Genomic DNA, 16,188 nt, shown 5'->3' with positions numbered 1-16,188 from the left:
TTCAATTTAGGAGTATTGCAGATTCTGAGAAGTGAAACCATTTTTGAATCATTTGACATTTAGGTGATGTTGCACAGGGCTGTATGAAATCTTGTTTTGTTGTCATTTTGCTCCCAGTTTCTTTTGGTTGTAGCTCCTTTAGCCACATCAGCATTTTCCAACAGTTCTCAAGCTTTCAAGCCTTTAAGTCTAGCTGCAAGATTAATCAGTAGAGGATTTAAATTATTTAGTCATTAACTGCTTAGTTGTTGCACTGAAAATTCTTCTACAGTGGGTGCCAAGAAATGTGTAATGAAAGCACAACACAATGAATTAAAGCCAGACTGCCAACAGGGACGAGAGAATGCCACTGACTAGATCAGGGGTGTCATTCTCATCCTGGGCCACATAAGCATTATATTTGCCCTCAAAGGGCCAGTTGTAATTGTGAGACTGACTCCTTAACATATTGTTTAATAATTGTCTCTGCATTTGATTGGTATTTATTATATGTACAACTATTGTGCATGCCTTCACCTAAAAGTGAAATACATGTAGCAGGGCTCCAGACTAACTTTTCCAATGGTAGCAACTGGTGTTACCAACTTTCTTCATTGAGAGAGACGATCATCATCATTCACTCGCACAATAAGCCCACGTGAAATTTTAAAATGGTCACATATGAGAACATTTTGGTCGCAGTCTGGAGCCCTGTGTAGGCACACTGCTGTGGTATAACATAAATTATAACATCATATTACGCTATATTATATCAGGTAAATCCCATTAATTTATCAGATTAGGAAACACATCTCTCGCGGGCCACACACAATGACGTGATGGGCCGTAAGTTTGACATATGTGGACTAGACAGATTGTGCAGAGTTCATGTAAAAGCTTTTCAGTCAGTGGCTTGAAACCTTTATGTGGATAATACGACCCCACACACTCCCAAGGGGGTGTCATCCCCAGGTTAAGAATCACAGTTAAAAACTAGGAGATTACTGATGCATTACCTTCTCTGGTCTGAAATTATATAACATATGGTCAACAAACAAGATCACAGCATTAACACAATTCTTCAAATATATAAGGTAAAGCAGTGCAGGGGAAAAGGGGAAGAAAGAAACCCAATGAGGCGAGGGTGGAAAAGCATTCTTTAGATGTTATGAAGAAGTGAAGTAACACTTACATGCCGTCAGCCGTGTCAGGTCTAAAAACAAACAAACAAACGCACAGACACTTAGCATGCTGCCATAAACCATGCATTAGCTTGTGAGGGTGTGCTGGTGGTTACTAATGGATGCAGCAAGTGGATTAGGAGTCAGATGGTGCCGCAGCTAGTGCTGTCAGATTAGACACAACTGATACTGGTGGCCAGTTAGTTTTGGGGTGGGTGGGTTAGATCCGGCTTGTATGTGTCAGGGGTGGATTAATAGGTTTGGACTGCTTTAGTGACAGCTGGCCAGGTTTAATCTGTTGGTCAGCCGATGCACACTTTGACCTGCGACCTGCAGGTTCCTCCGCAGTTCACATTGAGTGATTAAGCTGCTCAGAGCGTCGTCACAAAACCAGCAGCCAGATCAGCAACACCATCCCGTCAGTTCACACCATTAATGAGCATTTCAACAACACGAAGCTCTGCATACTGCGCTGATGAACTTACTTGGTTAGCTGTCCCTTGTTCTTATTGTTGTCCACACCGTTGTAGGTGACGGCAGCCAGTTTCCTGCTGCGGTAGTTTTCATAGTGAACATTGTTAGTCACATCCTTGAGGTCCTGCATGTGGGTCCTGGAAAACACCACCAACAAACAAGAGCAGTCAGAAATAGGCACAATCGCTGTCAGTGACATCCACTCCAGGGCTGAGTCTGTCCAGTCTGTTAATGATCACTTTTAAGTGCAGAAGAAACCTATCTAACTTCAAATTAAATCAAAACACCTCAAACATTTTGGACATCCTTCCTTTATTGTAGCGGTTGTCTGAGGTTGTTTCCAGCTTCAATTAGTCACTGTGACCTATAGATCACTGATCATACACAAAGTCTACTAAACAGCATCACTATCATGGTTTTAATTACATTGTACAAAACATCTTGGTGGACAACGGTATTTACAAGAGAAAGACAATAATGTAACTGTGAACTCCTGTGAGCTTTTGTTTTATTTCCTATTTAATAGATCATACATGTTACACATCAGCAGAGCTGCAGATGTCTCTACGTACCTGATGAGCATATTCCGGAGGATTGTAAAATCACAGTGCTCTCCATTTTCCACTGCAAGAAAAAATGAGCAGAGATTAGATAGCGCTCCAAACACTGTTACACATTTACATAATGGGATTCCTGCAGGGATTATGACTACAGCACAGAAAACAGACATTACAGCAAATCCTATTAAACAATGCAGCTAACAGTTTCATCATAACAGCAAGGTGCTTTTCCAAACTCGGGAGGTTTTATACATTTTAGTAACTGTGTTGTCAACAGAGTAATTGCTAAAATGTCAGAATGGGGCAACAAACACCAGCAGCCACAGGACAATGTGGTTTATCTCAGGGAGAAACTGTGTGAGCTCACACCTACGCTAAAACAGTCTGTCAACAGTGAAGATGTTTAAAGTGGACAGTTTGGGAAATAACTTTTAATTGGCCTTTGTTTTGTCATCCATAAAAGTAGGACTAAGTCGAGGATATTTTATTTTACAACCTGTTTGACTGCTCATATTTCTTGTCTTTATTTCAGTCAGGTACCACTAGGTAGTAGACTTTTTTTTTTAACTATTCTATATTTTATAGACAAAAACAATCACTCAAAAAAGTAATAGATCAATCAACCATCTGAATCCCAAAACCTGAAAATGTCGTACATGTTGATTCTTCGAGATAATTATCCCGTTATCTCGAGAAAACAGCGTTCGTTTTCTCGAGATAATTATCCCTGGATACTGATGCCTGTGTTTACAAAAAACGAGTGACACTCTGGAGTGCAGCAGTGACTTTGGGGAGAACGGACTGAAAATGTCAGATGGAGGATCATCTGTCATTGATGAATGCATCAGACTTTACTTCTCTCGAGGTCTGACACAGGCTGAACGAAGTTGGTTTTCTCGAGATAAATTATCTCGTTTTCACGAGAAAACGATTCTTGTTATCTCGAGATAACAAGAAAATTAACTCGTTATCTCGAGAAAACGGCAAAGAAAGAACAGCAGCGGAAAACGACTGCTCTCGGCTTCCGTAAAAATAAATAACGAAAACATAAAATAAAATCAACCTCTGTTTTTTTGTTTTTATATTTCTGGCATTGTACCGTGTCATACTGCACAAAAAGATATGTTTGAGTTTTCTTTACTTCGAGTCACAGTTGTGTTGTGTCCATAAAGCTACAGGACTTTGCACGGCAGTGAAATGAGCCCACAGTGACTAAGAACAAGAAGAAGAACAGAAGAAACAACAAGGAACTGCTCAGGTTTCGTTGGGTTAATCAATATTGATATGAAACCGTAGTTAGAGGCCTAATTTTAGGGTGGAATGACAGAAAATAGTGAGTCATGAGGATCTTATAGTGAAAAACACAATTGAACATACGTAGTTAAATACATGCAGCATGACAGAATAGAAAATCTAAAAATATCAAATAATGGCAATAAACACTATATGAAGACAGTAAATTTGAAAATTAACTGCATGTGTGATAGGCTACTTGTTCCTAAGGTTTTCCATCATATATTTACATATTTTACAGCATTACAGATAAGGAATATATTTACATGACATGGTGTAACATCCATATTAAAATAACACAAAAAGGTTTGTTTTTGCAGCAAATGGAAACAAAAGTTTAGTTTTCTGTGGTTTTTGTTGGATATTTGGATAATTTAATTTTGTTAAATAGCTCAAAAACTGACAAGACAGGAAACTGGTGTCAGATGAACAACAGTGAACAAATACATGAATGAGTTGCAGAAATTAAATAATGTAAATAAATTAATATAAAGTATATTGTTTTGCCCCTAAAGTGTAAAAGGTTGTACGTGTGGAAGGCTGCAGTACCAGAAGCTGTCAGCGTGTGGCATCACATGCTACTTTTTCCGTCCCTCCTCCAGTGGAGCTCACCACAGTCCTCTGAGGTTACTCTGTGGTAGAGTGACTTGCATAGCTTCTCAGGGACCTTGCCCTCTTTCTCTCTCCCCCGCCCTCTCTCCATATTTATGCTGACATGCAGCCAAAAACATTTTTGGTATTCCAAGACTCACTCCCCATGGACAGCAAGCCCTGGCGGCAAACCAGTTTCATAGTAGCACTCCTACAAGCCATTTGATTGGACGTGCTGTGCCCAGTCCTACAGCACTTCTTTTTTCTTTTTTTTTATTTTTCCTTAGACAACAACAGAATCTTTATGATCTGGAATGTTCTCCTCACTGCCTCAGATTCATCCGTTACAGTTAATATCTCCGAGCTGACACACATTCATGCCGTCCTTATCACTTCAGGCTGCATATGTTTGATATGTCTCACCACAATGTGACTGCAACTTCCTGTGTCATGTCAAACAGGATTCTCATATCCTGCGCTGAAGAGAAAAATGCGTAGTTTCTCAGCGGCGGCTCAAAATGTCACAGCTTTCCATCCTACTATCATTCTTGCTTAGAGTTGTGTTTTTGGTACATGGGTTAAGATATGAGTGGTTAGAAGAACAGATGAACTGCTGCTGACTCGAGGTCAGTTTATACAATATATGACTGAATAAATAAACTGCTAGTATTATTTTTAGGAGTAGTTTAGGATTTACAGAGCTACCACATATGGCAAAGAATTTAAGAGGCGAATTTTTGCTTAAGTGAACTGACAATCAAAATAGCTGAAGATACTTTTCTTGTAAAATCAATTAATTAGCTAATTACCTCAACGTTGTCAATGATTTACAACCTTCATGGAATCAAACAATGAATAGCCTTCCTAACAAAAGACACTCCCAAAACAGGAAGGCAGATTTTTTTTTTATTTTTTGGAAAATATTTGAAAACTTTCATCTTTATTCTGACCTTCTGCTCTATGTGTAGACATGGTGCCACCAGCAACCAACAGGCAAAACAATGACACACTAATGACCGTCATATAGATGCATAAAAAAAGGTCTGTTTTTGAAGTAAATACTGATTTTATCCACTATCACATCATGATGTTACTTAAAGTTGATCCATGAGCTTAGAAGTCCATCCAGAAGTTGTTCAGATGTATTAACTGTCTTCCTTGACAGATATTTTTTTTGTGTTTTCTCAAACTGTCCAGGTTTAAAAGTTCTTTAGGGATTTCTTATCTACATTAACTTAAAAGTTTAACATTCAAAGGTTGTTCTTTCAGCTTTTTCCACACATCAGTCAACTACATTTCCATGACAAATGGCCAACTGCATCTGCTGACAAACATGTGAGACAAGCTCAAGGAAAGCTCCGAACAAGACTCTGTGGTGGAACTGTTTGTTTCTTTTCCCCATTAGGCTTCTTGGTATTTAATGGTTTGCATAAACTAAACCATTCTGGTGCTGCTCCCTGAAGGTGGCATTAATCTGAACAGCATCAGTCTCACCTGCACACATATGTGCGTCCTCATGCACCTGCTAATGCAAAGAATGCTGCTCATTGAAACACTGCATTGTTACATCTTTTTACGTTTAAGAGAGATAAATGCTGTTCCTATATTTAGATATAAAATTAAGGGAATTGTGCCTTTGCAGCTGGCTATGGTCTGGAATGATATACCATCGGGGTGAAACACATCAAATAACTCATAACATTTATTTAATGTGAAATATACATTTGAGTTCATCTCCTTCATACTGCACAAAAGCAGAAAGCCAGTTTTCACATGTTATGTCCATCACAGCTCATGCAAATGCAATCCCTGTCTTGTCAACCTCTATGTGCACTGGGCTTATACAGTAGTTAGTATCTGTGCCTGGCATGAGAGCACATGGATTGTGTTACTGGTTTGCAAATCATGGACACATGATGCCTGCTCAATAATCCAATAAAACTGTGGAAATATTAGTGTGTTTGCACACGTTTGTGAAAGGGACATTCCAATGTAGCTGATCAATTTATAGGCTGTGATCAGATGATCTTCGACCTCTTACCTTCAGCCACACCCCAGGGGTACTGCCTCCCACGAACTCGCTTTCCATTGACCTCGATAATGGTGTTACTACCGACTACAGCCAAGGGTAAACGATCCTGTAGAGAGGAGGGAGGAGGCACAACTGTTGCATAGCTCACACACAATGGCTAAAAATAAACTGTAGGTTGTGGATGTGCACTATCATGTGTAGAAGCACTGTATGTACAGTACATAACACAAGGGAGTACGTCCCCATGAAACATCACTTAAATGTCAATATATTTAAACTGAGTCACCTCTCATTGATTGTATTATTTCTAAGTTGAACAGGAGAGTATTCCCTCTTCTAAACACTCAAAAACAAATAGTTTAGAAAGACTATATTGAAAGTACAGGCCCCACAGTGGAAACTTAGGCAGCGAAAGTGATTACACCTGTGATCACAAGTTAGAAAACCTGTCATCAATGAAACTAAACTGAGTACACCTGTGATTTCCAAATCCACCTAACTGCATGAACATGGTTATGAGATGGCCTGTGAACTATGGGCTATGTCTATCTGCATGTCTGCATCATGACTACACATGAAAAAGAATTGTCAGAGAAACTGAAACGTCTGATTGTGAGACTTCACAAAGATGGAAAAGGATCCAGGATGATCTGTGATAAACTAAAAATCTATTCAAACACAGATGCAGCAGCAATCAGGAGGTATAGAACAAGCCAGACGCCACAGACTGTGCATCACTTTGACAATCTGGCTCTGAAAATCAGCTGGGCAGGTGCTTTAGATTTGGCACAGGGGCTATAAATTCAAGAGTTGCTGTTAGAGCCAGACAGTGTGAAGCACAGTGGATAACATCTACCTCTAAGGACAGCACCCAAAGAAAAAAAAAACTAAACAAAAAAACCCTGCTCAGGTCTTCAGCACAAAACTACAAGATTACACTTTGCTAAAGGACATGAAAAAAGGCTGACGAATATTTGGAGCACATCCTTTGGTCCGATGAGATGAATATATATTTGTGGGGCTCAGATGAGGTCCACTATGTTATGTGTGAACCCGGCCAAGACTACATGCATGGACTGACAGTGACGCACAGACTTGGGAGTGTGATGACAACAAGCTGCATGAGAGAAAAAGGGGTTGGAAGATGACATCAATAGATAGCACAATGAATGTCTGTGGATACACCAAAATACAGGCTGACCAGATGACTCCCAGTCTGCAGAAGCTGGAAGAAGAGGAATATTCCAGCATATTACAGCCCAAAGCCCAAATTGTTTCTGAAGAAGGAACAGTGTAAAGCATGACCTGGCCAAGTATGTTGTCTGACATAAATCCAGCAGAACACCTTTGGGGTATTTTAGCCTTTAGCAACTAAAATAACTGCCTCTGAAGAATGGCAGACCATTTATGCAGAACTTTGTGCTCCACTGATATTGTCCCTGCAGAGGAGGATTGAGTCTGCCATCAAAAATAAAGATTTACATATTAAGCATCAAAAAAATGTAGAATTTGAGTCAGTAATGAAAAATGTACCAACTTTTGTTACACAGAGTTTAAATGCAGGAAAACTAAACTCTTGGTTTATAATTTTACTCTGTTAAAGTTAAAACACTTGAAAGTAAATACTTTTTTTTTTCTTTTTTCAATTTGATATCAAAGATAAGAGAGGTATAAGAGAGACATATTTACTTCTGTAGCTTCATGGATGACTGCTTTGGAAGAACTAACCTTGATTTTCCGGACCATCTTCATCTCCTCCTCATCGTCTGTCTCCGGGAACTCGTAAATTTTGATTTTATGCTCCTGGATTTCTTTCATGATCTACATGAAGGGAGAGGGGGAAGGAAAGAGGCAGGGTGGGATCGAAAATCAGCGTGAGAGGTGACCAATGTGTCCAAAAACCTCACAGTGGAGGTTAGTCAATACACACAGGAGGAGGAACCTACTCGTTTATCTGGAACACACAAAGACATCCTGCTATGTCTATAATCACTCTACTGATGTAAACAACACAGTGTGCTTAACTTACACTGGTTTCTGAAATACAATCTTGTGAATGATCAAACAGCACAACAACACACAAGCAAACGGAAGACGTCACATTGGTGCCGGAAAATCTGACTTGAACTTTCTTTCTCCTGTTTTTATACGACTAAAAGCAGTCAGTACGATAAAACACCTGAGCAACACATTTTAAAAAAAGAAAGAAAGAAAGGGCAATAAACCCATTAGAGTAAATATACACCAAAAGGAAACTGTCATTGAGTCCTTTAACCACAGCACTGACACCAAACAATGCAATCTAAACAAATCATTAAAGACAGCAGCCAAACAGAAACATATGGGCTGAGACAGGCAGAAGCGACACACACACACACCCCCACACACACACACACACACACACACACACACACACAAACACACCTGTTTCTTGAACTGCTGGCACTCCTCGGGAGTCATCGTGTCAGCTTTGGCGATGAGAGGGATGATATTTACTTTTTCATGTAACCGTTTCATGAATTCAATATCAAGGGGCTTCAGTCTAGAGAAGGAAGAAAAAAAAAAAGCAAACAGAAGTGACAATTTAAAGGTTAGCGAGGCAGTAGGGTTTAAAGGTTACAGGGAATAGCTCTGGTTTAACCTGGAGGGCTTGTTGACCTCAAACTGCACATCTGGAAGGAGCAAACATCGCTGTAAATCTGTCTGGACTGTTTGCTGCCGTCATTGCATCCATAGTAAATAAGGTTCTGTGGTATGTACTATTGTCGGTTACACACATAAAAAGTTTTGGAAAGCCAGTAGTCGACATTGCTGCCATTTCACTTAAAGGGTTAGTGCAACCCTGTCCTGACTCCAGCTCTGGATCTGATGGACACTAATCAGCCTGGTCTAAAACTAAATACAATTTAGGGGTTTCTACTTTTCTGGTCACTTTTACTGAAGTAGTTCCAGAATATATTTCATTCCCTTAAAAATATTTGTGTTGTTATATTGGGATTGCAAGAATGAATACAAATAAATTCATAATGTCAAAAAAAAAAAAAGTTCTCAAAAACATATAAAGCCCAAAACTGGAGAACAAACTGGAGAACAAGTTGGAGAACTGGTGCTGTTTTAAAGACAAAGTGTGGTTGCACCAAATATTGATTTAGTTTTTCTCCTTACCTCCCTTACCTGACTGATTAAAAAAAACAAAAACAACAACAACAATTACTATAACTATTATTTATTATTTTTGAAAACATTTTCACTTTTCTTTAAAGACTAAACCTTTATATACTAAACTTGTACATCACTCATTTCATTGAAGTGTACTCTGAGGTTAAAGTGGTTAATTCGAAAACATCCATCCAAACTGATCTGTTGGCCTGCTTAAGAAATACACATTTGTTTCGGCTTATTTGATTGCACTGTAGGATCAGTTACTATTGTTTTCATCTGTGGGAGCAAAGCTGTGGTCAACTGTTTGGTTGGTAGGTTTTTAATCAAGGCAAGGTCCACTTAACACGACCTATTTCACTCATCTCAGTTATTTAGGGCTTTATGACCAAATTTTGATACATACAAAAAAAACACCAACACATATTTAACATGTATGAGAACAAACAGTAGATTAGGACATGTAGCTCATGTACATCTAGACAACAGATTAATATGCGTTGATAATGTAATTAATTAGAGAGATTGAAAGGAAAATAAAACATAATTAAACATTAATCAAAGAAATTCAATATTATTGTTTTGTTTTTTAAATGATATATGGCATTATAACGTATTCATACAGAACAAAAGACATATTTCAGTACTTAACGTCCAGCCACGGTTGTGTTGTTTCCACTTAAGTGCAGGACTTTACGTTGAGCAAAAAATAAGCCCACAGTGAGTAAAAATGTGACAGGAGCAGGAAACGCCTAGAAACTACTTAGAAAGGCTCAGAAGGTTAACACACACACACTGAAACACACACACATGCACACACACTGTTCCCGAGCAGATGTTGAAAATGAATGGATCCACATGGTGCTTTTTATTTGCCAAGAGAGCCAACAAGGCTGCGGTCTGTATCCCACACTGGGTCACTGTGGGCAAGCAGGCTCAACAAGCACTGGACTGCAAAACCACCTTTAGTGAGCAGCACAGTGTGGCCTGTGTGTGAAAACTCTGTGTGTGTGTGTTTGTGTGCTTGGCAGTGGCCACGGCCAAGACACAGATGGGACGAACGAGGTCTCCAGGTCAGTGAGCTCAGGGCAGATTACACCAATGTTATTCCTGCCTGGTAGCCTGGTTGGAGGCCACAGGCACAACTAGCGAGGCTTCAACTGCTTAACTGCTGGCCAGAGACTCAGGCAACAGGGGAGCAACTCTGACACACACACAGCTGAAATCTGTAGCTCTGCTGCTTTGTTTCCTCCCCTGTGACTGACTCCAGCAGTCCAAACAATAGAAAGTACTTAAAAATCAATGAACTCTGGCTAATGTTTTAGATCATTCTGAGTGATTCCTCATGCACCATAGCAGATATCTCCTGTGGGGTCCCTCAGGGATGTATCCAAGGCCCTGTTTTTTAAATTTTCCCTGCACATGCATAGTTTTGGACAAATCTTTGACAAATACAACTTTTCCTTTCATTGGTGACTATTCACCTTTGAAACCAAATAACCAGGGTGACTGTTGTGATCAAAACTTGATTAACCGGTAGCTATACATGTCTCAGATTTTAAACTCATGCCAGTGTCAATGACGGGTCACATCACCTCACCCTGCCACATCCACCACAGGTACAAAAATAGTCCTCGGTGCAATGCTACCTGCTTACACAGCGTTTGTACTGACAGAGTGAATAAATAAATGAAGTGAACATTCAGTCATCCTCACAATCAATCTCTGAACCAACATTTTTTATTGTCTTTGCTAGCTTGGAAGCTAATAAAGACATTTTCACATAACTAAAAATACTTTAACACCTTTCTAGCGGTATAACCCGACTGTTTTCCAGTCCATTTCCAGCTCATTTGCAACAGCTCTCTAAAATCAGTCTAACAAGCACCATATGAGTGTTAGTATGGGAATTGTGCAGTCCAAGATGTTCATTCCTCTAAGTTTGTGTTCTGCTTGTTCAGCAGATGTTTGATAAACTGCCTGTGCTGTTTTTGTCACAGACACATTTTACAACATGTTTGTTTAATGAGTAAAAAAAACATTTCCGGTCAGTTTCAAATCTTTTCCCTCTGCTCTGTGTGTCTGTCACTAAGAGAAGGAAATGGAGGCAAAAAAGCATCACTCACAACCTGGTTTTAAGTCTTAGTCCTCAGCGTGCTCTGCATCATTTCATTTTATATGATCTTATTTTAGCACCATTCCCCCTCCAGCCACTCCAAAGCCCTGGTTCTTCAAAAATACTTTGCAACCAGGCGGCCAGACTTAACTATGATAACATGAGTCAGTGTTTGTAAGACTGCAGTAAAATAAGTCTTGTTTTCTTCCAGCCCTTGCAGTCCTTAATGGTATGTGGTATATGCAAACTTGGACAAATCCTGCCAAAGTGCAGCTGCAGAATGATTACAAGCATTCCAGTCCTGTCTGGTATCTTCAGAGTCTAACTCACAGGTGTCATGCCAGAAACTTCTTTCTAACATCTCAGGACATCTCCATGATGGTAAAAACTATGTGGCGATACCTCCATGACAGAAACTACTTTTGTTGCAATCTTAATTATCAGGCAGCTATACTAAACCAGTTGTTTGCCATCTAATACAGTGTTTGTGTGATATAATCTTGACTTGCACTGCTACGCTAATCGTCCACAAGATTAAAACCCTTTGCCTGATATTATGTAGGGCCCCCTTATGCTGACAAAAATACAAATATTCCAAATTTAACAGAGAAATTAAGATCAAAATCTGGCACTATTGTTGTGAGAAATGCCAAGATTCCCTTTAAGCAAGCACTTGGTGGCAGCGGAGAGGAAGAATTTGCTCTAATAACAAGAGACCTCTAACAGAACCAAGTCATCCAAGAACCAGTCGTCTGCCTCGAGGCACTAAGACTTTAGCAGCAGTTCTACAAAAGCAGCCTTTCTCAGCAAATTAGTCAAGGTCTCACATGTCCCCACAATTTGTCTTTAAAATTTTCAGCTCAAAATACTTCACAGAGAGCTCACTGCTGTCAATCACACAACTTACAGTCACAAACAGCGCTGTTAGAGTAACATCCACATTAAATGCCAGAACCCAAGGTTTCTCAGCAGAACAGTGAATGGACCATCACACTGCCTGTGCCAGCTTGCTTTCTTCCCAGTGCAGGGCTCCAGAGCACTGTGACCAAAAATTTGTCAAGTGTGACTAAACATTTCCATTGGTTACACCCACATTTAGCAGGTCTGTCTGTGTGTTTGAATTTTTTATTTTACTCTGCCTGCATTATTCATTCCATTGCAGATTGATGATCATTCTGCCCAGACTGTAGACTAACTTTTTACTTAACTTTTATCCCTTGTCAAAACCACTCAGATCGTGACGCTGCCCAGTTTTCTCTGCGTCCAGTTCACCAACTTTAAGAGCTGGTAGTTGACTTGCTGTCTAATTTATCCCACCGTGGTTTTGATGTTGTGGCTGATGAGTGTGTGTTCTCTACTAGGTATGTGTATAAAATATTTGAAACACATTTAGCTTTATAACTTTCAGAAACTCAGTTACAAGTAGAATTTCCTTTAGTACATACCCGTGCCCTGACGGAGCAATGAAATACAGGCAGCACTGCACTCTGCTGTCTGGCATCAGCCGCCTGTTGACCCGTGACTCTGCATTGAGGTAATCCTCAAACTTGCTGTCGATGTAATCGATGACTGGCTGCCAGCTGGGGACCACATATCATTCACATTAATGTAAAGTAAAGGTTCAGTTATAGTCTATAGCGACTTGTATAAACCAGTGACAGATGGCAGAGCTCACCAGTTACTGTTGTCAACAGCATCACCAAAGCCAGGGGTGTCGACGATGGTGAGCAGAAGATGCACTCCTCCTTCCTTTACCAAGACCTTTGACTGTTCCACCTGCAACCACCAAGAACAGAAATCAGTCAAGATATTTCCACACAATTATAAGATCAGGCTTTTTACTTGTTATGACCTCTTTACTTGTTTGCAACAGTTTATGTTACAGTACAAATTAATTCTTGAGTTGTATTTAAAACCACACTTGATCGCTTGGTGCTGTCTAAGGAAAAAAAGTACATAAAGAAAATGTCACATTGGCAGCCAAAAACAACAACAGGGGTTATCATCTCCTCCCATATGTGAACTACAGACAGCAATTTCTCCAACCTTTTATGTTTTACGCAAAATGCCAGTCTATAGTTTATTGTATATTGCCTGTTTGCAAACAAATTAAAGGTGGAATCTGATGTTGGAGAGAGATTGTTAATATTTGGCTTGCTAGTATATTCAATAGTTAGCATTGACTGTCCCTCTCACTCCCAGCTGGGGTTGGTATCAACACAAGAGGATGACAGTGACCTTAACCAGGTCATAAAGTCATCAACTCATATTATAAAGGGACTCTTGATACAAGAATGAAAAGACATAGTCAACAAGACATTTGCCCAAACAAGACAACAAGACAAATGTAGGCATGACCACTGACTTCAGCTGATTACATCTTTACATGCTTAATCAATCTACAGGCAGCAGAGCAGAACTAAAACTGCCCTGCAAACCAATTAACCACAGCCAGCCAAAACTGCTTCCCAGCTATACAACCTCAGATCTATGCAGAGCCGTGGATGGATAGCAAGATGGATGGTGGGGGTGGGATGGGGTGGGGCTGAAGTGAAAGAACGTGGTAAACAAAGCTGCTTCTGAACACATCAGAGAGATCAGAAGGGGACTGAGCTTTGATAAGCGTGGGGTCGAGGCGAACTCGTGATCAGCAGATGAACTTTGATTTAATCAGCAGATCTGAACCAGACCTTGTATGTCATTCTCTTATATCAGAGACAGTCAGTTCCCAGACTGTGAGTGAGTGACACACGCATGTTACATTCCCTAGAAAACAGATGCAGTGTAAAATCTGACTGCAGCCACAATGTGAGCATCCAGAGTGCAGACTGGCTTTTGTTACAGTGATCTTTAACCTCCAGAACAATCTACAGGGAGGCTCGATTGACCAGACACTAACAAATAACTCATATTTTGAGAGCAGGTTCAATTGACAAATTGACTTTTAGAGACCTCTTAAATCACATTAATTATTAAATACACCCTCCATGTATGTTGGAAAACATGAAAATACTCTGCTTAGTACAAATATTTAGATCTGATGTGTTTTTCCATTAAAAAAGAAGTTCAGTTACTTGGTTTAAGGTTGTAATTACATCTATACTTCCTGTCATTGAAAAATCAAGAATTTACAAATATGCAAATATGCATCATTTCTAAAAGTGTAACTACTAGTTAGAAGATGTCTCCTATGTCACTGGAAGTCCATCCTTTGTGCATGCACAATGCAGGGTGCAGGTTTCCATGTCACACTTGTATACAGTCTCCTTTTGGAGCAGCATTGTGATGTTAGACACAAATTCTGCACACAACTAAGGTCTAACTTCAGTAGATGTAACAATGACCACAACACACTTCTGAGTGGAGGAGGACTTGAAATGTTAAAAAGGAAATAAGACGGCCTCGAGGACTCTGCAACATTTCAAATATCTCTTTCCCTATGTAACTGTAAAAGAATGACGTTTGCGATACTACAAATGTCTGTGCAGATCTCAACAGGCTGGTAAGCGCGTGCTACATCTACATAAGTTGGTAAAACACTGCGAGCCTGAGACAGTGAAGGATGGCGCAACATCACAAAGTTTAAGTGAAATGTGTAGGACTGCTGAGTGGACGACGTGGAAAAATACAGCAGAGCTTCTCTTCTTCTGCTGCATAGCAGGATGAGTCAAGCCACAGACATGCCTAATAAACAGACAGGCAGCTCACAGACAGTGAGCTCATGGGAAGACGCTGGTTGAACACTGGCTACACAGTGCATTCTGGGACAGCAGTGGAAGTTCTACTGGCGCTGCTTGAATGGATCACAGAAGCATACGCATGTTTAATGCATCATACTATAGCTGCTGTGTGGGAAAACAGGCAACTCATGATGCAGTTAGGATGAAATTCTACAATTTTTTCTTGTGAATATTTAGAATCAATCAGAACCAGAAGCTTTTTATTTGGTGTGGTGAATGAGACCGGTACACAACAATAACAAGACAGGAATAAATATAGAATCCAGATCTAAGAAATTCTAAATAAAATATGTAAAAGAAAAGTATAAAAGCTCTACGTAAGCAAAAAATTACTGTGTAAAGATATTTACTCTGCATCTCACTATTAATCTGCAACATATTAATTTTGATGCAATCTCTAGTTAGAGCTCTCCTTTGAGCTGTTTAATATGAATTTATCAGAGGCCACAGTTGTACTGACAGGATACCACTGTTACTGTTATTAACTAAATCAAATATTTTCCTGTTATCTGATCTTGCACAAAAGTGCATTTACTCAATATTGTTTACTCAGAAATTAAAATAATAATAATAATTTTGCTATCATAGCTTAAGAGACAAACGTTTTTTTTTTTTTTTTTTTAAACTTTTCAAATATATAGCATATGTGAAAAGTAATACATGGAATTTACACAAGAGATGTAAAAAAGATGGCAGAGAAACCTCTCCACACTCACATCACATTCAAATGCATCAGACTGATTTTAGTTCAGTTTGTTTTTTATAGATGCACATACTTATCTCAACAGTTCAGCCCAGGGTCAGTAAATGGTAAACGATGTGATTTTATCTTTTAAATGCAATTAGTCACACATGAAGACACATCTTTCAAACCCACTGCTCATTGAAAGCTGGTTAAACTGTGCCTTCAATATAATCAACAGATTGTCTTGTTGTTTTTATCTTAAAATTCCACCGAGTCTGGAGCGAGTTCCTGACATAAAAAAACAGGGCATGTCTGTGCATTGGCAGGACTGAGCTCAGTGCATGTGTCAGTTTGCTGGCTAATTACCAAGTCAGTGTC

General features: G+C 39.5%; 1 protein-coding gene across 2 annotated transcripts in view; it reads right to left on the bottom strand.

Moving 5' to 3' along the window:
* septin7a (septin 7a) overlaps nucleotides 1–16,188 on the bottom strand; it is a 42,239-nt gene that overhangs the window by 3,857 nt on the left and 22,194 nt on the right. Inside the window, exons 5-12 of one of the 2 annotated variants that reach the window (XM_008287857.1) lie at nucleotides 13,061–13,161; nucleotides 12,831–12,965; nucleotides 8,535–8,652; nucleotides 7,839–7,931; nucleotides 6,120–6,216; nucleotides 2,207–2,258; nucleotides 1,646–1,771; nucleotides 1,172–1,192 (exon numbers count right to left, since the gene is read on the bottom strand). In XM_008287857.1, coding sequence (XP_008286079.1) covers nucleotides 1,172–1,192; nucleotides 1,646–1,771; nucleotides 2,207–2,258; nucleotides 6,120–6,216; nucleotides 7,839–7,931; nucleotides 8,535–8,652; nucleotides 12,831–12,965; nucleotides 13,061–13,161 — 743 coding nt within the window. The remainder of the gene's footprint in view (nucleotides 1–1,171; nucleotides 1,193–1,645; nucleotides 1,772–2,206; nucleotides 2,259–6,119; nucleotides 6,217–7,838; nucleotides 7,932–8,534; nucleotides 8,653–12,830; nucleotides 12,966–13,060; nucleotides 13,162–16,188) is intronic. The other variant, XM_008287858.1, reaches the window with a different exon arrangement.

This window comes from Stegastes partitus, unplaced genomic scaffold (genome assembly GCF_000690725.1).
Source record: "Stegastes partitus isolate 25-593 unplaced genomic scaffold, Stegastes_partitus-1.0.2 Scaffold525, whole genome shotgun sequence".
Classification (NCBI taxonomy): domain Eukaryota; kingdom Metazoa; phylum Chordata; class Actinopteri; family Pomacentridae; genus Stegastes; species Stegastes partitus.
Note: the sequence above shows the minus strand (reverse complement) of the source record. Positions and strands in the feature narration are given on the sequence as shown.